Below are 25,508 nucleotides of genomic sequence, written 5' to 3' on the forward strand. Positions count from 1 at the left end.
TGACAGATGCCAGGTTACGGATATCTTGAGATCACAAAGAGCTTTTTATGTTCTCTTAATGACTTTAAGGTAGCGGAGCTATTTTTACCCATAGTTAAATTTGCACAGCTTACTGGGGTTTTTTTCCATTACAAGTTAAACAGGAAGTGAACATTCAACTGTAATTTTTTTCACCCTGGGAGAAAAAGAAAATACTGAAGTCTGATTCGAAGGGTAAGGGAAAAAGAAAATAACAGACAACCAGGAAAGCATTCTCCTAAGTCTGGTGCCTTAGAAAGTCCCATTGGAATCTCCCGCTGAGAGATGGCTCTGTTTTCCTCCTCTGCTCTGCTGCCCAAGGCTACTGCCCCTTGGTATGGAATTTCTGACTTTCTTGATTCAGCCCAGAAATGGGGTTGGCCTGAGTTGTCATAGGGTGGAGAAGTTGGACGGGAGAACTGGCTGGGAGTTGGCAGGCAGGGCAGACACCGGGAGAGGAGTCCACCCAAAGCCTCCTCAGCAGGGGCGCAGGTGAGCAAAGCAGCTGGTAAATTGGATTCAAGGAATCTTTGGGGATCAACAGGCAGGTGGAAGAGCTAAAAGAAGGGGTCTGTTCTGGGGCCTTATTGGGCATTTTTGAGCATATGAAACAGCTGTGATGAAAACAGAACAAGAAGATTCATGGATATTAAGTTCAGACAGAGCTGCAGGAGGCACGGGTGCAAGTGAGGTGCTCATTGGGTGTAATTTCTTACACTGCTGAGTTGCATTTTTAGCTTCTATTGGTAATGGCATTATTAGCCACCCTGGAGAGAGATTAGCAAGAGGAAAACAAGACAGCTGTTGAAAGAACTGCAGTCATTTCAAGTTACCCCCCAAATATCCATGTGACAGTCTTAAATTATGAGGGTACCAAAGGCTTTTCACAGTATCAGCAGTGCTGCCCCTCAAAAATGCTTAGTAACTTAGCAGTTTCCGGTCTTCTGTGAAGGGGACCTTGGGCCAGCAAATTCGGCTGTGAATTAACAGCTTCTAATGTGTCTTTTCCTAATGACTGTACAGAAAGACACTGTAAAGGATGACCAGATGGTCTAATGAATAAAGTTGATTTTTCAGGCTGCTCCATTGCCCATCTGTGTTTACCTTTTAGCCTCGGCTAAAATGGCGGCTGTGTTTTGAACTGCATTCCCATGGAGAGTTACACAGGTTACTGTATATTAGCACATGTGCAAATTTTTTTATTATTATTTTTTTTATTTTGGCTGCGCTGGGTCTTCATTGCAGTACGTGGGCTTTTCTAGTTGTGGCTCGGGGGCTCTAGAGCACGCAGGCTCAGTGGTCGCAGCAAGGGGGCTTAGCTGCCCCTCAGCATGTGGGATCTTAGTTTCCTGACTGGGGATCAAACCAGCATCCCCTGCATTGGAAAGTGAATTCTTAACCACTGGACCACCAGGGAAGTCCCTGTAAATTCTTACAGAAGAAGTATAGAGAAAGGTTTGCTGCAAGGACTGGGGAGGGGACTACATTCCATGAAGAAAATGAATGGGGAAGATAAAGACCATGAGTCAGAGCGAGAAGAGCCTGGGATGGTTCAGCCAAGTTCCTCATTATGCAGTCAGGAATCTAGACAGGGTAAACCATTAGTCTAAGTGTAGCCGTTGAACTAAGGTGAAAGCTGACATGTCCCAAACCCCAGAGAGTATTCTTTTCACTGCAGTTTGTTGTTGCTGTTTAGTCGCTAAGTCCTGTCCAACTCTTTGCAACCCCCTCGACCGTAGACTGCCAAGCTTCTCTGTCCATGGAATTTCCCAGGCAAGAATACTGGAGCAGGCTGCCATTTTCTTCTCCAGGGTATCTTCCCGACCTAGGGATCAAACTCACATTTAATCTCACAATTTGCATTGCAGGCAAATTCTTTACCACTGAGCCACCTGAGAAGCCATTTCATTTCAATACCCTGACTCTAAACAACTGACAGATATATACTGCCATCCCTGAACTAGGAGAACAAATGAAGTAGATTCTTTGCTCTTTTGTTCGTTCAGTCCATTAGCAATCTTGTTAAGCACACCCTCAGCTCAGGCGCTGTGCAAGGCTCTGTCAATTAAGTACTGTGTGATGGCAGTGGGGTGTCACATGAAAAAGCACAGCTACTGGAGGCAGGACAGTGGAATTTGGAACTTTAAGTACCGTCCTGTTGGCCTGTGGGTTGGGAAAGGACCACATAGCCAGGAGACACACCTGCTCAGTACTCAGGGACCAGACTTGAATTTTATCCTGAGTCCATGAGAAGCCATTAGAGGATTTTATGCAGGTGAGAGAAATCATCAAATTTAATACAATAAAATCATTTGCAGGAATATTCCAGGCTTCAACCCAATGTATTAATAAAAAGATAACACTGGCAAATATTTGTGACTCAAATTATACTTCCATTGAAAAGTTATAATTTCACAGGGTTTTCTTAGTTCTCTTCTTTTTACTTCTTCCATTATAATGAACTCTTAATATTATAACTTTATATTTAATAACATTGTAAGTAGATAACCAATACAGACTTGTTGGGTTAAATTTAATTAAAGCTTTCTTCTCATCCAAATATTAATTGATCTAGGAACACAGGAGAGAAGTTGTCACTAAAAAAAAAATTCCACTAAACTATTTTGTAAGTTGAAAAATCTATTTGTAATGCAGACAAGGTATTTTTTCCCTATTTTTGAAGTATGGACTTTCAAATGAAAGGCCTTCTGAAATGTTTAGAAATGCTTGTTAAAAAAAAAAAAGAAAGGTTATTCTTGTCACCCTGTGAAACAAAAGAAACAGAACTTTGATTTCAAAAAAAAATCTATCAAGTGTGGAACAGCAATGTTAACTAGCATTGATAGAAATTTTCTGGAGTTTTAAAACTCAGACCTGTGAGATGAGGCTGCCAGTAACCTAGATATTTCTTCCTCTTTGTACAATATTTCATCCTTCCAATTCCTTTAACCACAGTCTCTGCAGCCCTTTTATCCTAAGTACTTGCTCAGACTTGTCTGCCATCACCCATTTTTCTCCTGATTGCTTTCTGAATGCTGCTCTAAGCTCTCTACTGTACTTCCTTGATTCAGAAGCATGTCTATTTCATATGTTAACATTTCCAAAATCAAAATGACTCCTACAATAGATATGTCACTCTGTGTCCCCAAGTATGCATTGTTTTCCCCCAGTATGTATTGTTTTATAATAGCTATTACAAAATGAATATCGCCTGTTGAAATTAGTGATGACTTTGACACAAAACAGGATACACACAGATGTGGCTGCTATGGCAACTGCAGGGTAAGAGCGGCTGCGTTGAGGTGATGGTCAAGGATGTATGAGCAGTGTCTCCCCTAGAACATGGGCCCATCTTCATTCCTGCTCTCACCTTCATCCATCTCTGGCAGATCTCAGTGTGCTTCAGTAGCCCAGCAGGTCTGGAAACAGAAGGTCAGGTAGCAGGAAGAGAGTGTGCCCTCTGATGGGAGGAAATTGTGGGCACGCCCGTGACCCTGTCAGCATGGAAACCTCCATTCTGACAACAGGACCAGGTGGTCAGGAAAGGTCCTCATCTGCTTCTCCTTCCCTTGCCACCCTGTTGGGACAATTCTAAAGACCAATGCAATAAAGTCTGTGAGAATAGCTGGTAACCTCTAAAGCAGCACCTCTCAAATGGACAGGCTAAAATCTGGGGGGTTTTGTTAAAAAAAAATGCAGATTCTGATTCAGTAAGTCTGCGATGGAACTGAATTCTACATTTTTAATATGTTTCCCAGGGAAGCAAGGGTTTCTGGTCCAGGGATCGCATTTTTGAGTAGCAGGGCTCAAAGGCAGAGTTGCCAGCTTTGGCACCTAAGAAAAGCGGACACCAAGTGGAACACACTCACACTAAGGATTCGTTGTCGATCTGATATTCAGATTCACACAGTCCTGTGTTTCATCTCGGCAGGCCTCCTTTAAGTTCCTATTAATATGTAAGATATTCCCTTTTTTCAGTTCACGCACAAGCCTTGGGGAACATGTTACGATTTGCTGTTTTCTCTTCACCTTCAAGGATACCCTTGATGTTTCCTTTAATGGGCTTTTCCTTCTATTACAAATGACAACAGCAACTAGATTAGGCAGGTCGTGTGGTTCATACGGAACATCACGCACTAAAGATAGCTGAGCCCGAGCCAGGTTAAAGTCATCTCGACAACAAATTGCTTAAGCTTCACAAGTGCATCAAGAGGGAATTTTGACTTGGAAATGCAGCACAGCTTTCTCAAGACAGGATACTGTCTCCACAAACCTCTGGTCTCTCATGAGATGCCCTTGGGGGCCAAGAATGGATGCTTTGAATCCCTGGATTCAATGGATGCTTTTGAAACCGCATTCAATTAGTGTCCTAGCTCATGCTGCTGTAACAATGCTGCCATAGACTGGAGACCTTAAGCAAAATTTTATTTTCTCATAGTCTGGAGGCTAGAAGTCAACAAGGCTGGGTTCTAATAAGAGCCCACTTCCAAGCAGTTGTTCTGAGCTGTGCCCTCAAGTGGCAGAGGCAGAGAGGGCTCTGGTCTCTTCCTCTTCTTGTAAGGGTGCTAATTCCATCATAGGGGCTTCACCTTCATGATCTAATTACCTCCCCATGACCCCACCTCACAACACCATCACACTGAGTTTTAGGGCTTCAATCTATAGATCTTAGCAGGACACAAACATTGTCTACAGGGCTTCCCAAGTGGTACTAGCAATAAAGAACCCACCTGCCAATACAGCAGACATAAGAGATGCAGGTTCAATCCCTGGGTCAGGTAGGTCCCCTGGAGGACAGCATGGCAACCCACTCCAGTTTTCTTGCCTTGAGAATCCCATGGACAGGGGAACCTGGTAAGCTATAGTCCTCAGGGTCACAAAGAGTCAGACATGATTGAAGCAACTTGGCACACACGTGCATGTAGGTCAATCCCAGGTTTCCCAATTCATCCTACCCATCCCCCCAACCTCCTCCCCACGTCCACACATCTCATTCTCTACATCTGTGTCTCCATTCCTGCCCTGGAAATAGTTTCATCTGTACCATTTTTTTTTTCTAGATTCCCCACATATGCATTATTATACAATACTTGTTTTTCTCTTTCTGACTTAACTTCACTCTAGGCTCATTTATGTCTCTACAAATGACCCAACTGACATAACCATGTTGAATCACATCACCTGTGTCTTTCATGAGGACTTTGTTCTCTTCACAGGGATCCTTTTTCTAAGCTCACAGATGTTAAAAAGAAAAAGGGAATGTAGAAGATAATGGGATGGTGCAGGAGGAATGTGATGAAATCCAGTCTGAGGCAGGTCCCCAAAGCCTATGGATCCCAGGACAGAACATAGACAATCTCAGAGTCTTCAGGGTTTCTTGAGTTAGTTATAGCCATACTCTTTCTTTTCTCCCTTTAAAGTTGGCAAGACAGCTTCCTGGTTCCGTCCTTGTCAGCTAGTATTTAGCCAGAACTGTGTCTTTTCCAGAGAAGGCAATGGCACCCCACTCCAGTACTCTTGCCTGGAAAATCCCATGGGCGGAGGAGCCTGGTAGGCTGCAGTCCATGGGGTCTCGAAGAGTCGGACATGACTGAGCGACTTCAGTTTCACTTTTCACTTTCATGCATTGGAGAAGGAAATGGCAACCCACTCCAGTGTTCTTGCCTGGAGAATCCCAGGGATGGGGGAGCCTGGTGGCTGCCGTCTATGGGGTCGCACAGAGTCGGACATGAGGAGGCCATCAAGAGGCCGGCTGGGAGACAAGGATTAATTGGATCCGTTGGTAACGCAGCTTTTGCCAGGAGTCTTTGCTGTCTTTTAAGGCATCTGATCCTCACAGAAATAACTGTGTCCCCCAAGGAAATCCTCCCTGAGGCCAGGAGGTAAATACAGTAAATTGTAGGAAATAGGAAAAGTAGAAAAATCTAGAAAATAGGTCAGTCACTCTCAGCAGCCACCAAGTGGATTGACTAAGCGAAAAAACTAGGAAGTCATGAGTGGGTACATGCGAGCAGCTGGCAGAGTGGTGAAATGGTGCGTAGTGATGAGAAATGTGTCAGAGACAGCAACTTGGCAGATCTGGAGTTTTGTCTTAGTCTGATTGCAGGGTATGTCCAAAGCAGTCCAGCTGTGTTTGAAAGAACTGTAAAATATTTGATGTATACGCAGCCGGGCAAGCACCTGGGGAAAGTGGGAAGCCTGTCTGGGATGAGAACAGGCGACTCTCCAACCTGGCATAGCTAAAAGCCCGGTTCCCTTCTCTGGGATGTTCAGGAAGGAAGACCCCACGAACGCTGACTGCCTTGGGGGGAGCAGGATACTGTGTGCCCCTCCTGGAAATGATAAGAAACATGGCTACAGACAGGAGGAAAGAAGCATGTTGTGTCGGCAGCTCGGAGCCCTGGGGCCTGGCTCTTGGGTCTTTCCTCCCTCCCACCCTGGAGTCTGCTGACTCCGGTTCTACCAAGAAAGGATGGTGTCGGCAGCTCCTGCCAATGAGTTGAGAAGCCAAGTCAAAGAGTTTAGCTTCTGTTCACTGGCACAACCAATGAGCGGTGTGTCCTCCAAAGGTTCCAGGCCATTTCATGCCCCACATCCTCCAGCTGGAGGAAAGCCACAGCAAATCACTATTCTGTCCATGAATCCAGGCTTTAAAGCTTGGAATTCTGCTGCTGTCAGCCCTCCTAAGAAACAGGTTCAGCATTTGAGGGAGCTATGTTAACAACTTAATTTTCATAAGGATGCATTGCAATTGTATAGTGTATTATATTTGTCAAGCAATTTCATATCACTTTACTTAATATGGCAGCTTATGAAACAAACAAGGTAAATATTATATATACAGATATATACATACAGTTATATCCCTTATATAATGGCTTTTATATTATATGGATAGTACTGTGTGTGTGTGTGTGTGTGTATATATACACTACTTACTATGTATATACATATATAGTGTGTGTATATATATATACTATATATGGGCTTCCCTGGTGATTCAATAGGTAAAGAATCTGCCTGCAATGCAGGAGGCCCAGTTTCAATCCCTGGGTCAGAAAGACACCTTGGAGAAGGAAATGGCAACCCACTCCAGGATTCTTACCTAGAGAATTCCATGGACAGAGAAGCCTGGTGGGCTACAGTCCATGGAGTTGCAAAGAGTCGAACATGACTGAGCAACTAACACTTCTACTTTCACTTTTCACATTATATACATATACACATATATATATAGTGCATATATATAGTAGCCAAGTTAGTTACCCATAATCACACAGCTGGATTCCAGAGAGATCTCAGGTGTCCTGGGTCAGCCTCTGTGCATTTGACCATGTCTCAGTGTCCCATCTCTTTGAAGTACCTAAGGCCACAGACAACTCCAGCTCAAAAGTCTTCAAGAATTTATAAGTCCACTTAAAACCTAAAGTCATAGTATGTTTTGAATAATACCACTTTGCAGCAGCCCGGAAAAATGGAGAAAGGAAAAATAGAAAAGTTCTCAAGAACTTTAGAAAAATGGTACTTAAAAGTTAGAAATTTTAAAACTGTGGTAAAACATATATAACTTGGATTTTAACATTTCTGCCATTTTTCAAGTGTCCAGTTCAGTGGCATTAAGTACATTCACAGGGTTGTGCACCCATCACTGCCATCCATCCACAAAAATCTTCACCTTCCTCAGCTAAAGCTCCACACTCAAACAATAATTCCCCACACTTCCCTTCCCCGCTGCCAGTCCCAGCCACCACCATTCTGCTTTATGTCTGCAAATGTGACTATTTCAGGTGCCTTCCATAAGTGAAATTATACATTTGTGCCTCTGTGATCGGCTTATTTCACTTAGCATGATGTCTTTAAGATTCATCCATGTTGGCATGTTGTCGTTTTTGTTGTTGTTCAGTCGCTCAGTCATGTCCGACTCTTTGTGATGCCATGGGCTGCAGCACGTCAGGCTTCCCTGTCCTTCACCATCTCCCGGAGCTTGCTCAAACTCCTGTCCATTGAGCCAGTGATGCCATCCAACCATCTTATCCTCTGTCTTCCCCTGTTGGCACGTTAACATGTGTCAGAATTTTTTTATTTTTTTTGGCTGTGCCATATGGTTTGCCAAACTTACCAGATCTTAGTTCCTGACCAGGGATTGAACCTGAGTCCTCGGTAGTGAAAGCATGGGGTCCTAACCACTGGACCACCAGGAATTCCTGTTCTTCCTTTGTAAGGCTGAATTATTTTATGTATAGACCACTTTTTGCTTATGCATTCATCTGTCAGTGGGCACCTGGTTCGCTTTCACTTCTGGCTGTTGTAAATAATGCTGCTGTCAACAGAGAAATATCTATTTGAGTCCTTGCTTTAAATTCTTTTGGATATATACCCAGAAGTGAAATTGCTGGATCAGATAGTAGCTCTATTTTTACTGTTTTGAAGAGCTGCCATACTGTTTTCCATAGTGCTGCGGCATTTTACGTTCCCTCTAGCTTGAGCAGGAGTCGGTATTTCTCAATGCTCCATCCATCCCGAGCCCACTGACAGCAGCGTCCTGGGTCCGGCATGCCTGCTGTGCTGGCCAAGTCACTCATCACACAAGCTTCACAGTGATATCCTCCACCAGAACCCCTTCTGGGAAGACTTCTAGTCATATCCTCACCTGGCAGAGGGGCTGGGAAGCCCTGTGTGGCCCTCTTTGTAAGGGCTCTAGTCCCAATCACGAGCGCAGAGCCTTCTTGATCAAATGCCTCTCCATCTAATCCTATCACTCTGGGCATCAGGTTTTCAACAGGTGGATCTGGGGAGAATGCAAGCAAGCTGACCATAGCAGATGAGAAGATATGTAATTCTGCCAAACTGCCAATGATTTAGCCCCTACATGTGGTCTTACAAAATTGAGGGTAACAAAATTGGGAAGCTATGCTTGACTCTTCCCGGATGCCACTTACTTTCCACACCATAGCACTAGGTAGTGGCAAATAGTGACACCTCTCCAGTTGGTCACTTCTGGGCTTTCCCTGCCCCAGTTAAATGTGGAGCCAGCCTCAGAACCTGGGCTCTCTGTAGCAACATTCTCCTCCCTTCCCATGTCTCCCAGAACCATGACGGTACAAAAATGCCCTCACATCAAAGAGCTGGTGCAAGGTCTAATAAAGGGAAGAATATTATGGGCTCAAAGGTGCATCCATTCTTGCAGGATAGCTTCCCCAGGGGCTCAGATGGTCAAGAATCCGCTTGCAACACAGGAGACCTGGGTTCAATCCCTGGGTTAGGAAGATCCCCTGGAGAAGGGCATGGCAACCCACTCCAGTATTCTTGCCTAGAGAATCCCCATGGACTGCAGGCTGTCAGGCTCCTCTGTCCATGGGGTCACAAAGAGTCGGACTTGACTGATCGACCAAGCACAGCACACAGCACAAAGAGATCAAACAAGAGAGGCAACAAATAACTGGGCTGGCGCTGAACTGGGCTTCCAGGTGTCCCCCAGGCTGCACTCTGGACATCCACAGATATGGCCTCTGGATATGCCCCTGGGGTGACAACGTGGCCATTTTCTTTTCCAACTGTGTTTTTCAGTGTAAGTTTCCATATAGTCTCTAAAGTTCCCCTTTGAATACACTGAAAGGAAGAAAGGTTCTTAAGGACATAGGTGCATTGTTACTTGTTTTTATTGTAAGTGGCTGAGCATCGGCAGATGCAGTTAGAGGCTGGGTTTCTTTGGCAGTCTTGTTATTGTTCCTGTGTGCTCAAACTCCCAAGGGTAGCGTTCCCATGTAAGCTATCGCAGTCGGCTTCTGATAAATGAGTCTCAGCTAGCTGGGCCATGCACACAGCAGCTGAAAGAAACAAAGCCCTCCTCTGACTCAGCACAGGTACAGCCACAGGGATCACTGTTCAGAATGTTAAGGGACAACACCAGAACCCATGAGCACCTTTTAGCCCCTCCGCTTCTGTGCCAGCAGAGGCTGGCCGACCCGTGGGTTGTGTATTTCAATGGGCTTTAGTGATTAGGTAGAACTCACCAAACCTGGCACATATAATTGAATGTCAGTAATAGTCAATCAACGTCATATTTCAGAATGTATATCAGGAAAACAATCTCAGAATCTAACAAAGTTTTATTGGTATACCAGATATATGAAAAGGCAGCATAGAAGTTACACTTTAAAAATAAATATAGCTCCCTGACTCTTCATTTCAATTAGGACATTTTTTTAAGGCAGTGAATACGGTGAAGTCTTATGGACCAGAATTTGCAGTGCACTCTGTATGTTTTATTTTTCATTATGCAATGAATATCATGAATGTTCATGATCATCTTGGTTGTTCAAGATATGGATAAAGACATGGAGCTTATTCAGAGACCTCTAATGTAAAATGGGGCTTCCCTGGTGGCTCAGATGGTAAACAATCTGCATGCAAGGCAGGAGACCCAGGTTCGGTCCCTGGGTGGGGATGGGTAAACCAGTTCGTGTACAAACACATCAGGCATAAGATTTCATTACCTGAAAAATGGCTTAAATATAAAAGTTTCTTTGTGTGTTTTTATTTCTTCTTTTGGAGGCTGACAGACAGAGCCTTTGGTTTTGGAAACTTGCAAAATAACCTGCAGGAAGGGGAAGAATTTTAAGCACAAATATATTGTATGAGTATATGTACATAGGAAGGACAAAATAGAGGAAGGGAAAATTTTTTATTTTTAATATATTTATTTTAATTAGAGGATAATTAATTTACAATACTGTGATGGTTATTCCCATACAATCAACATGAATCAGCATTAGGAATACATATGCCCCCTCCCTCATGAACCTCCCTCCCACCTCTTTCCCCATCCCACTCATCTAGGTTGCCGCAGAGCTCTGACTTTGGGCTCCCTGCATTATACATCAGACTCCCTCTAGCTATTCATTTACATAAGGTAGTGGGCTTCCCTTGTGGCTCAGTTGGTATAGAATCCACCTGCAATGCAGGAGACCTGGATTCAATCCCTGGGTTGGGAAGATCCCCTGAGGAAGGGAAAGGCTACCCACTCCAGTATTCTGGCCTGGAGAATTCCATGGACAGTCCATGGGGTCTCAAAGAGTCGGATACGACTGAGCAACTTTCACTTTCAGTGTATATGTTTCAATACTACTCTCTCATATCATCCCACCTTCTCTGAGGAAGGGAAGTTTTTTTCAGCTTTCAAGCCACATCAGGAGAGGCAGTTGAAGAATGCTAATGATAGCAACTAGGCAGGGCTGCCACCAGTCCATCAGATGCCTGGGCTGGATGTTCTGGCACCCCCTGCCCTCCTTGAAATCTACTCTTCGTCCTTCCAACCTTGGTCTGTGTCCTAAAGGAGAACATCTACATATCACATCAGCTGGATAACCCTTCCTTCTGGTTTCCAGTTGGTTTCAGCCAATGGGAGGCAGCAGCCAGAGGTCAGAAGGAGGGACTGGAGAGGTCAGGATATCATTCCCTCTGCTCCCTCCTTGAGGGACCTTGCTTTGGCAGCTGCAGCATCTTCCGGCCACATTCCATGGCTTCAGAGCTGGTGCATTCTGGTAACAGCTCCATCCCTTCTGGCCGTTCTGCTGTTGCCAGCCCCAGGGTTCTTCATCACATTGGCTTCCTTCAACCCCGTTCACACCTCTGTAAACTGTCTCTTCTTTAACTCTCTTTATTGCTCCTTTGAGTGTGCCATCTGTTTCTTGCCAGACAAATATAGTGCCTTTGTAGGAATTAGGGGGGAAAAAGCACCCAGATGGGTATGCAAGGGTTCATTACACTATTGTCTTTACTTTGGTGTATAGTGAAATTTTCTAAACTAAAAAGATTCCCACAGAAGAAAAGGAAAGGAAAGAAAAAGGCACCCCTTTTGGTGAATGGTGCCCTGCAGGTGCATTCAGGCTGGCCTTCAGCCCCATCTCCCTCTCTCAGCAGATGACTTGGTGCAGTGCCCAAAATACCCTGCCGAACTTGGAAGCCCTATGAAAGAATGGCGTGCATGCTAAGTCACTAAGTCCTGTCCGACTCTTTGGGACCCAGTGGACTGTAGCCCTCCAGACTCCTCCATCCATGAGATTTTCCAGACAAGAATCCTGGTGTAGGTTGCCATTTAGGAAATGGCATTTAGGAAGATCCCCCCGGATCTTCCCCACCCAAGGATCAAACTCAAATCTCCTGCATTGGCAGACAGATTCTTTACCACTGTGCCACTGGGAAGCAGGAAAGAATGGGCAGGTCCCTAAAAGCTGGAAAACATCTTAAAGAGAAAGTGAGGATTGACCTGGGTCTTTAAAGATATTTGGAACTTAAATGGAAAAGTACATTGCCAGCAAAGATAAGATGAATCCCTGTGGAAGATTGCATAAGGCAAGGAATGCCCCTTGAAAGGAGAATTGAAGCCTGAGAAAGTAGAGATGAGGTAGAAATGGGCTTGGAGTGCTGAGCCATAAAGTGTGAATTGGAGTTTGTGATCAAACAGGCAATATGATGCAGTGTTTAGACACATGGGCTCTGAAGTTAGATCCATTAGCTCTGTGACTTTGCACAGTAACTAAGCCTCTGTTTTCTATTACACAAAATGGGGATAAAATAGTACCTACCTCCTAGATTTGCTGGGAAATCGAATTTTTGTAATGCAGGTAAAGTGCTTAGCACAATGACGGGCATTAAGTAAGCACCCCATGGAGATTAGATACAGAAGAGTGACGTGATGAAAGCAGTATTTTGTGAAGCTTAGCCAGACAGGTCATTTAGGATGCGCTAGGATGGAAAGACGGAGGTAAGGGGAGGCAAGGAATTCTGAAGCTGCTGTAGCCCTCTGAACTCCAACTCAGGACACAGGAAACAGGAAAGAAGCTGTATGTGTGAGAACCTTGTGAGAGGAGGAGAGGGCCTGAAAGCAGATGGGTCACAAGAGTAAGGAGTCTGGCGCTGCAAGCACTTTGCTAAGATCTTCAGTCTCTGCTGGTATAAACACACATGGGCAACTTAAGCAGTTGACATTGGAAGGACTGACAATTTGACACGAGCACAAGTTTTAAAAAATGGTGATATAAATTTGACATTAGATTTTACTTTTCTACTCAGTGATGAGTTAGACCCAAGATTCTAGTACAAAATAAAAATCATAATGGACACTTAAAATATTCCAATGATCACTGGTTGCTCCTCCAACTTTCCAAAGATGGTTTTTTGTATCCAGAAGTTTGTTCTGATTAAAACCTGGAATCAGACCTCCTCAATTGAGGAAGAGCACCCTCGTACAAGGAAACCCTCTAAGGTCATGTATAATTTACAAGCTCAGGTCCTACTAGCAAAATTCACAGGATCACTGAGTGAGCTGTCAAGTCCTTGACTTAACCATCTTAATGTTTGGGATGGAGGGAGACAGAGTAATTAATTTTAAGGAATAATTTCTGGAAGTCCTTAGATGAGCATTTATTTGTAGGCAAGCCTACATGAGAATTCAGTGCCATTTAGAGACAGCTCTGAAGCCATTTTAGCCACGTCTCTCTCTGGGAAAACGTATGCCTTGTATTCACTGTTTGGCGTTTTTTCCAGGAAACCAAGCCCAGGTTTTGCTGACGTTTGGGTTCACTGTTAGAAAGAGCGTGACAGAATCTGGTTTCAAGGTGCCTCCTGCCTCACCCCAACTGGTTTCTCTCTCTGTACCCTGCAGGTACCTGCCTGAGATCATGAATGACGGGCTGACCAACCAGATCAACAACCCGGAGGTGGACGTGGACATCACGCGGCCTGACACGTTCATCAGGCAGCAGATCATGGCTCTCCGAGTGATGACCAACAAACTGAAGAACGCATACAATGGCAATGACGTCAACTTCCAGGACACGAGTAAGATAGCCTTTATCAGCACCCTCCAGAGTGAAAACCGTTATAGAAGCTGATTCTGTAATTTGTTTTTTTTAAAGAAAGAATTTTATTTTTATTTTTTTTTTTTTAACTTTTGTTTTGTATTGGAGACTTGTCATTTAGAGAGCTTCCCTGATTGCTCAGCAGTAAAGAGTCTGCCTGCCAGTGCAGGACATGCAAGTGACTCGGGTTCGATCCTTTGGTCAGGAAGATTCCCCCGGAGGAGGAAATGGTAACCCACTCCAGTATTCTTCCCTGGGAAACCCCATGGACAGAAGAGCCCGGTGGGCTACAGTCCATGGGGTTGCAAAGAGTCAGACAAAATTTAGCGACTCAACATCAACAGAGATGTTTAACAACGTTGTTTTGGTTTCAGGTGTACAGCAAAATGATTCAGTTATACATATACATGTGTCTATTATTCTGCAAAATCTTTTCCCATTTAGGTTATCACAGAATATTGAGCATCATTCCCTGTGCTATACAGTTAGTCCTTGCTGCTTATTCATTTTCGATATAGCAGTGTGTACCTAGTGATCCCAAACTCCCAAACAATCCTTCCCCACTTTCCTCCTGATTACCGTAAGTTCGTTCTCTGAGTCTGTAAGCCTGTCTTTGTTTTATGAATAAGTTTATCAAAATTTTTCTTTAAGAGCAATGTGTGCCTTGGCTCTTTTGTGTCATTCTTACCTCATCTGCAAAGTTCTTTATAGGGCAGAGAGCCCTGATCTTTCTTTAGGATACGACTAAAATCATAGCTGCTCCTAAGGAGTAGTTTCAGTGGCTGACATTCAACTGTACCAAAACTAAAGTTCAGTTTTGTCTGCCAGTTAATCCTTTAACTACAAGACAGCAAAGTAATGTTTTCCCCTCCCCCTTCCCCATCAGCATTTATGTGTCTGCCTCAAACTTCCATCCTTCCTCCCAACCACCAAGAGAATGTCCTCACGATCACTCAAGATCACTTCAGGGAAGCATACCTGAGTTAGGATTGTTGGGAGGTTCGTCTGAGGCCATGTGTAAAGGAGCTAAAATGAATATCTCATGTTCCATGAAGTCAGTTGCATTGTTCTCTCTCTAATTGTGCACATACAAGACCCACTGACTTGTATCTGAAATCTTGAGTGAAATACGAAAATGCTGATGTAATATTACACATGACTATTTTATTAAGATTACAAAATACCAAAAGTGATTTTGAAAGACTATTAAGTACATGTTGAATGAAAGTAACCATATTTGGGTTTTGTCTAAGTGGCTTCTAGATGTGTAACTATAAAAGCAAGGGTGTTTTTTTTTAGTTTGTTTGTTTGTTTTCTGTTTTGTTTTTTTTTTTTTTTAATATATATTCTTATAGAGAGAGTTCTTGGGAGAAGATTCCTTGAACATAAGATGTGGAGTTGCCAGTGATTCTATAATTTGGTCACTGAAGCAAAAGATGATGCTATGTGCTTGAATTAATGAGATAGAAAGAAACAAGTTACAGATGGGAGACATGAAGTCATCTGAGTCTTAACCATCATTCTACTGAGTTTTCCCCTGAAGAAAATTTTTGGAGCTTAATTCCACTTAAAATAACTCAAAAATTAACTTTCTAAGTGCAGGATCATTGCCAACCTGATAAACTTGCTGTAAACTTTCTCAGTCCTCCCAGTATTTCTCTGCTCTTTGCTAAATGTCTCCTTCCCTCTTCAGAAGAGAAAATTACACTAGGTTTCAGCCTTTGCTGCTTCTCCCCTGTTCATTTCTTAGCTTCACTCCTTTCAATTTATCTTTTCTATCTTCTCTGTCTAATAAAGCACTTTGTCATCAGAGAATGACTATTGGATTAAATAATTCAAGGCACATAAGAATTAGTTGATGTTGGCCTTGGTTCTCTCTCCTCTCTGACCTAAAGAGGTTGTATACATATCAATCGGCAAAACTTAAGATATGTCCTGGAGAAGACATCCTGCTCCATTTCCCCCAAAAAGAAAATTAAAATCAGCAACACTCAGTATCACTTTGCTGTAACCTCAGCACCAAACTTAACCTCCTGTTTTAGGATGAAAGTGAAAGTGTTAGTCGTTCAGTCATGCCCGACTCTTTTTGACCCATGGACTATCACCCACCAGGCTCCTCTGTCCATGGGATTTCCCAGGCAAGAATACTGGAATAGATTGCCGTTTCCTTCTCCAGGGAATCTTCCTGATCCAGGGATCGAAGCCAGGTCTCCTGCATTGCTGGCAAATTCTTTACCATCTGAGCCACCACGGAAGCTTATTTTAGGATACTGTCTGTCTTATAAACCACTATCATATCTTATAGTCATCATCACCATTATTGCTTCTGACATTTTTAAAACTCACCCCTTAAATACCTGCATTTGTGATTCCTTTTCAGAAAGAGATGGAGCCATTATTTTTCTCAGCTAGAATTTCCTGTCATTATTTGCTTACCACATTTTTAATATTCTAAATCACCTCAATAATATCTCTGTAAAGGTTATGTAACTTCTTGTTCATAATACCAGTGTGTAAAACAATTCCCTTAGCAATTGTGATATCTCTGAATTTAATTAATGGGCATTTTCCCCCTTGTGAAAACGACTAAAGATAAACTAGAGAAAATGTTAAGAAGCCAGTATAGTATATTCAAGTGTTCTTATGTGGTATTTTAGATGTCTCATTAAGAAAACAAAAATTACACTGGGACTTCCCTGCTGATCCAGTGGTTAAGACATCGAACTTCTACTATAGGGGATATGGTTCAATTCCTGGTCCGGGCACTAAGATTCTGCATGTCATGTGATATAGCCAAAAAAAGTTCAAAAAAAATTTTAATAAATAAAGTTGTGCTGAGTTGAGCCTTGCTTAGTGGGGAGGTACTGGAAGAGTCCTGACATCACCTTGGCTTTCCTTAAGTACCACTGTCTAGCAGCCAAGATGACACTGGTCTTCTTGGAGCAGCTCAATATATACATCACCATTTCAGACCAGCAGGGAGACATTTAGGGCTGTTGAATGGACTCCATGGAGTACATGGGGGAAATAGTAAATGTCATTACTGTGTTTACCACTACTACGTTTCCTAAGCCCTCCCAGGAACATTATCTCACTTATAACACTTATCTCACCCTGTAACCATTCTATGAAGTAGGTAGGATTATTCTCATTTTCACAGGTGAACAAGCAGAGCCTAGCGAGGCTAACTGACTTAAATAAAAGACAGCAGGTTAAAATCTAAGTCGTCTTTGCTGGAGGAACAATATATTTCCTATCAAGCATCATTGCACACATTGGGTTTGGCGCTCTCACATTTTATCAGGGGGTCTTCACCATCCTCAACAAGGTAAATGTTATTGTCAGTAGGTATTGAGTTGAGGAAACAAAGAAGTTGAAAAAAGTGTCCAAGGCATATTTAATTATTCAGTAAGTAATTATTATTGTTCACCTACTGTATGCCAGGGATCATTAAAGCCAATGCAGATACAGAAATGAACAGTATATACAAAGTGTCTGCCCTTCCTCAACAAGTGTACATTCTCAGGGAGGGAACAAGAAAGCAAAGAGTTAAATAATAGAGTTGCAAACGGGGATAAGTACTTTCACATAGTTAGTAATGGATGCTCAGTTGGTAAAAGAATCTGCATGTCAATGCTGGAGACCCAGGTTCAATCCCTAGGTTTGGGAAGACTCCCTGGAGAAGGAAATGGCAACCCACTCCAGTATTCTTGCCTGGGAAATTCCATGGGCAGTGGAGCCTGGTGGGCTATAGTCCATACAGTCGCAAAAAGTCAGACACAACTTAGGAACTAAACCACCACAACCAGTAATGAATGGATGGAGACTTACCTGAGACCCATGTCTGAGATACAGGGTGTAAGAATCATGAAACAAGTGGTCAGAAGTGGGAATAGAGCAGTCTCAGAAGGCATTTTGGGCAGGCAGGGAAGATGCCAGGCTGAGAAAACACTAGGTGGATACCTGGGCATTGACTTTAAGCAGAGAATGGCAAAATTTTCTGTAAATAGCCACATATTAAATATGTTCAGCTTGGAGGGCCATAAATGAATGCCGAATTAAACAATCCATAAGTGAGTGACCATGGCTGTGTTCCAGTATAACTTTACATACGGACACTGAGGTTTAGATTTCAGATATACACTATTTACATATCACAAAATAGTATTCCTCATTTGTGTTTTTTCAAACACTTGAATATATAAAAATGATTCTTGGGATTATACAAAGTCATTCTTGAGTGTGTGCATGCTAAATGTTTTCACTCATGTCCAACTTTTTGTAAACCTATGGACTGTAACCTGCCAGGCTCCACTGTCCATGGGATTCTCCAGCCAAGAATACTAGAGAGGGTTGCCAAGCTGTCTTCCGAGGGATCGTCCCAATCCAGGGATCGAAACTTTATTTCCTGCGTCTCCTGCTTTGGCAGGCAGGGTCGCTACCACTAGTGCCACTTGGGAAGCCCAGGCTTGAGAGCCATACAAAAACAAGTAGCAGGGCTGCAGGCCACGGTTTGTCAACCAATGGTCAAGTCAGAGTCCATCCTTGCACTTAGGAGGAGAACAGCAGTGGAAAAAGTGCCCAAATGGTAATAACCAGCTGTGCCTTCCACAATTACTTGCTGCCATTCTCTGATTTCTTACTTCCATTGTTGGTTTTCCTCTTCATTGGTTTCCTTTAAAATATCCTTTCAAATTCCTTTCTAAAAGCATGATATCTCCTGACAACAATGGCTCTGAGTTTTGAAAATGAGCAAAGAATGAAAGTTGTTAAAGTAATTGAAATATTGGCCAGAATATGAAATTCATTTCAGATTCCAACATGGTGGGTATGGCCTCTCACTGGATCTGAGATTCCCATGTTTTTTTAGTTGGATAATTTCAGATATCTTTTCAAACAAGTCGACTCTTTGCATCAGGTGGCCAAAGGATTGGAGCTTCAGCATCAGTGCTTCCAGTGAATATTCAGGGTTCATTTCCTTTAGGATGGACTGGTTTGATCTCTCTACTGTCCAAGGGACTCTCAAGAGTCTTCTCCGGCACCACAGTTTGAAAGCATCAGTTCTTTGTCGCTCAGCCTTGTCCAGCTCTCACATCCATACATGACTACTGGAAAACCCATAGCTTTGACTATAAAATGGACTTTTGTCAGCATAGTGATGTCTCTGCTTTTTATTTAGATACAGTCCACCCATCCATCACAAACCTGTCCATTAAAGAAAAACACCAATAAAGTATATTAATGCATATGTATGGAATTTAGAAAGATGGTAACAATGACCCTGTATGCGAGACAGCAAAAGAGACACAGATGTAAAGAACAGACTTTTGGACTCTGTGGGAGAAGGCAAGGGTGGGATGATTTGAGAGAATAACATTGAAACATGTATATTACCATAAGTGAAATAGATCGCCAGTCCAGGTTCGATGCATGAGACAGGGTGCTCAGGGCTGGCGCACTGGGATGACTCTGAGGGATGGGATGGGGAGGGAGGTGGGAGAGGGTTTCAGGATGGGGAACACATGTACACCCATGGCTGATTCATGTCAATGTATGGCAAAAACCACTACAATCTTGTGAAGTAATTAGCCTCCAATTAAAATAAACATATAAATTTTAAAAATAAATAAATAAAATAAACCTAGTGGGGTGGGGTGAGGGGGTCTTCTACCAACATGCCCAAATTCTTTTGTGCCCCACTCTTTGCTGGCCTGGCTCTAACTCTTTTTCCATCTGTCCACATCAGGCGATGAATCCAGCGGCTCGGGGAGTGGCAGTGGGTGCATGGATGACGTGTGTCCGACAGAGTTTGAGTTTGTCACCACAGAGGCCCCCGCGGTGGATCCCGACCGGAGAGAAGTAGACTCTTCTGCCGCCCAGCGGGGCCCCTCCCTGCTCTCAGGATCTCTCGTCTGCGTCGCCCTGGCACTGCAGAGACTGTGCAGATAATCCTGGGTTTTCGGTCAGATGAAACTGCCTTTTAGCTATTTGAACGGCCAACTCACTTCTTTTCTTACACCCCTGGACAGTGGACCATGCCACAAAAACGTACCGGTTTCCGAGAAGAGGGCAGTACTGTACTCTGCCTCCCTTTTTGTTTTCCCAAAGAGTACCGGGCACCAGACTGGACTGCTTCCTCTTTCCTTCAGCTATCTGTGGGGACCTTGTTTATTCTAGAGAATTCTTACTCAAATCTTTCGTACCAGGAGATTTTCTTACCTTCATTTGCTTTTATGCTGCAGAAGTAAAGGAATCTCACGTTGTGAGTTTTTTTTTCCCCCATTAAAAAAAAAAATAGGAAGAAAAGATCATTTTCCTTACAAAATCAGGCCAAACCCCAAGACAACTACAATTGAAACAAAGAAGCAAACAAGAGAGAAAAATAAAAGAGCTTTAATGCCCTAAGTTTGGCATTGCTAGCCAGCTCCCAGTGTAAGCTTTTCAGTAACAAATCAGGGTTACAAAATGCTTATGGGGAGAAAGTTTGACATTTTTTTCATGTAGTGAAAACACTGTTGTCTTGGAGGTCTTGCAGGCTAACCACACAATGCCCCAGCTGATTTGGAGGTACTGAGGGTAAATTTAGAATTCCATCTTTACTATGAGAGCAAAATTTGCTACAGCTCAGCATCTCTCTCTTACCTTGCCCAATTTCAATTTCAGTAATGGCATCATTTTTCTTAATTCTTTTAATTATACACTTTATAATACAGTGTCTGTCCACTGTATCCAATTGGCACAGACTTTTTGCTTCATTTTCAGTTACTAGTGGACACCTGCATGAATTCATCCCCCTCAAGGGTCTGAAATGAAAACAATCATCAACAATACAATCGCTTTGCTTTAGCCACAGGCTTGACACGAATCAAATGTTTCTGCCCTGTGCTCATACCCTCCCCAAAGAAGAGTTCTTTTAATGAACCGCTGAACAATTCGATCCATAAGTGAGTTTTCATTTTTAACTATTTACTTTGTGTCAATTGGTTTCTGCATCACAAGGGCATTCTCTTACAAAATAACTCACAACAACAAAAAACGTCAAGACAAAAAATATATATATATAGTATTGACATGGAGATTTCTTTCACTTTTTTAGTCTTAGTATGATCATCTATTTTTATATCTATATATATATAAATCACAGATTTTAACTTCTTAATTCCAAGCTCAGGGTTGACACACCTTTGTAACGAAAATGTTTTGTCAACCAGCTCTTCTTGTTTTGTGCTGCTCAGAGAAGGGATTCCTCAATTATCTGTGAGCACCAAGAATCAAGAAAGAGAACTTTTTACGTATCTAACTGTCCATTTATTAAAAGTTTGCCAGGGCACACCTTTCTCGCATGAGTGTGCTTTGCCCTGGATGCTCCACACTGTACCTAACTCATGGGCAGAGCCATGGGTGTGCAGAACTGTACCGGTCATGGAAACTGTATGTGCAAGGAATGTGTTATTCATGCAAAACCATTGCTTTCAGGACAACGCCTTCAGCCTAGGATTCCTGCTTGGCACTTGGAGAGATGTCCTAATTGAACAGGCTGATTTATAGCCGAACTCTTCCACCAGGTGTGCCAAAGCCAGGCATGATGCTCCCCTTGACAGAGAGAAGCAAAATAAACCAAACTGGGGCTTTATGAATGCAGTTGGCTATCCATGTTTTTTATTTTTTTGGTTTCTATGATGCTTCTGGGGTTGGGAAAAGTAATATTTCAAGACACCATAGTATGCCAGTCACATGTTAACTAACCCATTGGCAGTCATGACACATAAGTGATATTTTTTATCTCCATACTCATCAAAATTATAATTAGTTATCGATTTAGTCATCACACTTAAGTAGAACACATGCAGCACAATAGTATTAAGTATATTTGAGCACTTTTGCAAAACTGAAAGTATTTAGAAGCATCTCTTGCTATTGTATGCCTAACAAAATATGGAACGTAGGATTCTGAGAGACTTTGTGGCATCTTTTCATTTAAATCTTTAAGAAATTAACACTTAATCTAATTCGGCATTCCATACTTCTAGAAAACCATTCATTTCACTGCCAAACTTCAGCTTCCCAGCACCAATTACACATAAAGCATCTCTATGAAGGACCAATTATTTATGTTGCTCATTGCATTTTATGTTCGGAAGTCAGTATTGTCTTTCTCCAGTAATTAAGGTGCAATACAAATTAAATCAATCTTGATTTTCCAGAATATTTGAGTCATCACTTGTTTTCATAGCTTTAAGCTCCAAGTCTTTCCTTTTGAAAAAATATTTCTGCATTGCTTTCTGTGAAATAGATCAGAATGCCTTGTTTTCCCTGAGCTTTCTCCCCCCAGAGGGTTTTGTGCATGTATGTGAATACACCTTATATTAATGAATGTGAACCCATGTTCTGTACACACTAAACACACCAATAATATATAAATGCCTGCTTCATTTGTTTCCATACCTTTGTTATCAATATTATTCATATTGGTGAGCTATAGTGAACTATATGAGCCAGGCAGAAAGCTGACATCACTATCAGTTAATGATGCCACAGCAGTCATCACCCACATGGATGTGGTCAAAATATTATTCAAATTGTACTCCTGCTTTTTATCATCATCCCACCCCATCATATGATTTTTTAGACTAATTTGACATGAGAATTTTTTTGTATCCTAAGGGAATTAGTTTACTCTAGTTAACCCATTCCAGTAAGTATTTTGGAATTTCCCCTTTCCTGCACCACCAAATTAATTTCTCTCACATTAGCATAGTAATAGGGGATGTGATGATACTCCATTGTTTTTCCTGACCTGCCCTCTTTTGCTTTGAAGTCCCCCAAATTCTGTAATCACATCATAACCTCTGTTATGAGTAGAGAAGAACAGACTCACTGAAATCGGACGCTAGAAACAGTTGGGTGATGCTCATAACTGCAAACACTTAGCTTATTGAAGTGCCTCTATTTACACGTTCTTTAGTTATAATATGTATTTTTCTAACAGAAATACACGTCTGTAATTGGTGTATATTATACTTTGTATATGTTATAACAAAAGCTAAACAGAGGCTAAAGTCTTAAGCAGAGAAGAACAGATTGCAAATTCATGAGTTCGAGCTCCGCTTATGGTTCTGTATTAAAGGACAGACATGATGACCTTCTCTCATTTGAATGAAGGTCAAGTCAGGACTTTGATTAGAGCCATCATAGAACAGCATTAGTGCTAGCAATCTGACTCCCTTACAGTGTCTTAACCAGATCAATATCTTGCATTACTTGCTTTAATTGTAAGGGATAGAAAATACTACTTTGCCTACACTGAAAAACATGATTATTCATTGACAAGCAGTAATCATTATAAAAGTAGCATTCTGTAAATCAAACACTCTGAAAATATTATCGGACGCAGAACCCTGATATTTAATTTATATTCCCTGCTGCAGACATTAGCCTACTTTAATTCTTTAGCCATTACATACATGTTTTGGCTACACACTGAACACCAACTAAAGTCCTCAAGGAGGAATAAAACCGTAGCAGATTCCTGAGTTGTGATTCTTTTATTACTTCTCTTTGCAAGGCTAATTATCAGGTGGTTGGAGGAATGGTGGGAGGGTTAGCAAATGCACGTTTTGACTTATCCAAACCTTGCAGAAATTCAAACTCATTTACTTACAGTCACTAACAAATCTGCCTTCTAACTTTAGAAAAAGGAGGGGAGGAGAGGAGGAGTTTAGCTTTGCTAACAGAAGAGTAAAGGAGACCATAACTTATAAATTTGCAGTGTGTTCCTCCTTGGTGGAGACATTAGCCAGTGTTTGGTTTTAGGCCAAGTTCTACAAAGACAGTATTGATTTGTATGCATCCTGGAGCCTTGCTATAACACAGTTTGCTACAGCACGGGACTCAGCCTAGCATGGGGCCATTTGAACCTCAGTGAAGGTTGCATAGGTACTGAAATCTTTGACATTGCCTTGTAATGAGGTACTTCGACGAAAAGACAACTCAAGTTGGCGTAGTAGTGAGGTCTCTGTGTGCATATGCATAACATATATGCAGGACGAATGTGTGCACCAATCAAACCTAAAATTTTATGTGACTGTCAAATGAATATGATTTGGGTTAAGATTTTTCATTTCTGATTTGGATAGAAAATTGCTATTAATCTTGTATTAAAATAGTTTTTAAAAATCTACCAGTGCCCTTTCTGCATTTTCTTAATTATTTTCATAGTCTAAATTTCAGAACTCTTGAATTATTTTGTTTGAGAACATTTTAGAAGCTGCACTATTTTAAAAAAGAAAAAGAACCATAGGTTAAATCAGCACCACCCACTGAAGTACACTTGGCATTTGAAATCAAGAACTTTTCAAACTTTAGAATATTTAGAGCTTTCCAAATGTATATCTTGAGTTTGAGCAAGCTCCGGGAGTTGATGAGGGACAGGGAAGACTGGCATGCTGCAGTCCATGGGGTCGCAAAAAGTTGGACACAACTGAGCAACTGAACTGAACTGATCGAAGATGCTATACCTCTCTTCTTTTGTGTTGGTTTCTTCTCTAAAATAAAATTTAGTAGCTTGAGAATTGATGTCAGTACTTTATAAATAATGTCAGAAAATAAGATGTGAAAGAACTAACACTTTTCCAGATTTAGCAAATTGCCTTGCCTTTTTATTTCTGGAAGCTCCCATGCTCCCAGGGATGCTAAATACTGTATAACATGCTAAAGATTCATTTAGCAGACTTATATTAAACTCTTACTTGACACTAAACCTGCTCTAGGTGCCAGTCACTGGTTATCAAAATGGCCATCTGGGAAGTATTCATTCTTTACTATAGTTACTCATAATTATTACAAATACATCACTGATTTTAAAAATGTTCTTTTAAATAAAGAAATCTATGTAAATAAAGTTATCACAAATATAACACTGTAAGCAACATTATAATTTTTAAACATTACAATTTAGCTCACATTATTACTATGTTGACTTCTATTAAGGAAAGGGATTCCTATAAAACAGTTAACTTTAGGATGGTGGTAGTGTTTAGTCCCCAAGTCCTATCTGACTCTTATGTGACCCCATGGACTGTAGGCTACCAGGCTCCTCTGTCCATGGGATTTACCAGGCAAGAATACTGGAGTGGGTTGCCATTTCCTTCTCCAGGGGATCTTCCTGACCCAGGAATCGAACCAGAGTCTCCTGAATTGGCAGGCAGGGTTCTTTAAGATTGAACCACCTGGTAAGCACTTAACTTCAGGATCAGATCAGTCGCTCAGTCGTGTCTGAATCTTTGCGACCCCATGAATCGCAGCACACCAGGCCTCCCTGTCCATCACCAGCTCCCAGAGTTCACTCAGACTCATGTCCATCGAGTCAGTGATGCCATCCAGCCATCTCTTCCTCTGTCGTTCCCTTCTCCTCTTGCCCCCAATCCCTCCCAGCATCACAGTCTTTTCCAATGAGTCAACTCTTCTCATGAGGTGGCCAAAGTATTGGAGTTTCAGCTTTAGCATCAATCCTTCCAAAGAAATCCCAGGGCTGATCTCCTTTAGAATGGACTGCAGGATAATTCCATCTAAAAACCAGAATATAACAATTCTATTTGAAAATAAACTGAAACCAATTTCATGGAAAGA

General features: G+C 42.1%; 1 protein-coding gene across 2 annotated transcripts in view; it reads left to right on the plus strand.

The window, feature by feature from the left end:
* Window positions 1-24,060, plus strand: part of GPC6 (glypican 6) — a 1,232,535-nt gene extending 1,208,475 nt beyond the window's left edge. For both annotated transcript variants that reach the window (XM_027557801.1, XM_027557800.1), the window contains 2 exons: window positions 13,685-13,860; window positions 19,627-24,060. In XM_027557801.1, the coding sequence (XP_027413602.1) occupies window positions 13,685-13,860; window positions 19,627-19,829 (379 nt within the window). In that variant the 3' untranslated portion in view covers window positions 19,830-24,060. The remainder of the gene's footprint in view (window positions 1-13,684; window positions 13,861-19,626) is intronic.
* Window positions 24,061-25,508: the final 1,448 nt, after the last annotated feature.

The sequence above is a fragment of the Bos indicus x Bos taurus genome, chromosome 12 (assembly GCF_003369695.1).
Source record: "Bos indicus x Bos taurus breed Angus x Brahman F1 hybrid chromosome 12, Bos_hybrid_MaternalHap_v2.0, whole genome shotgun sequence".
Taxonomy (NCBI): domain Eukaryota; kingdom Metazoa; phylum Chordata; class Mammalia; order Artiodactyla; family Bovidae; genus Bos; species Bos indicus x Bos taurus.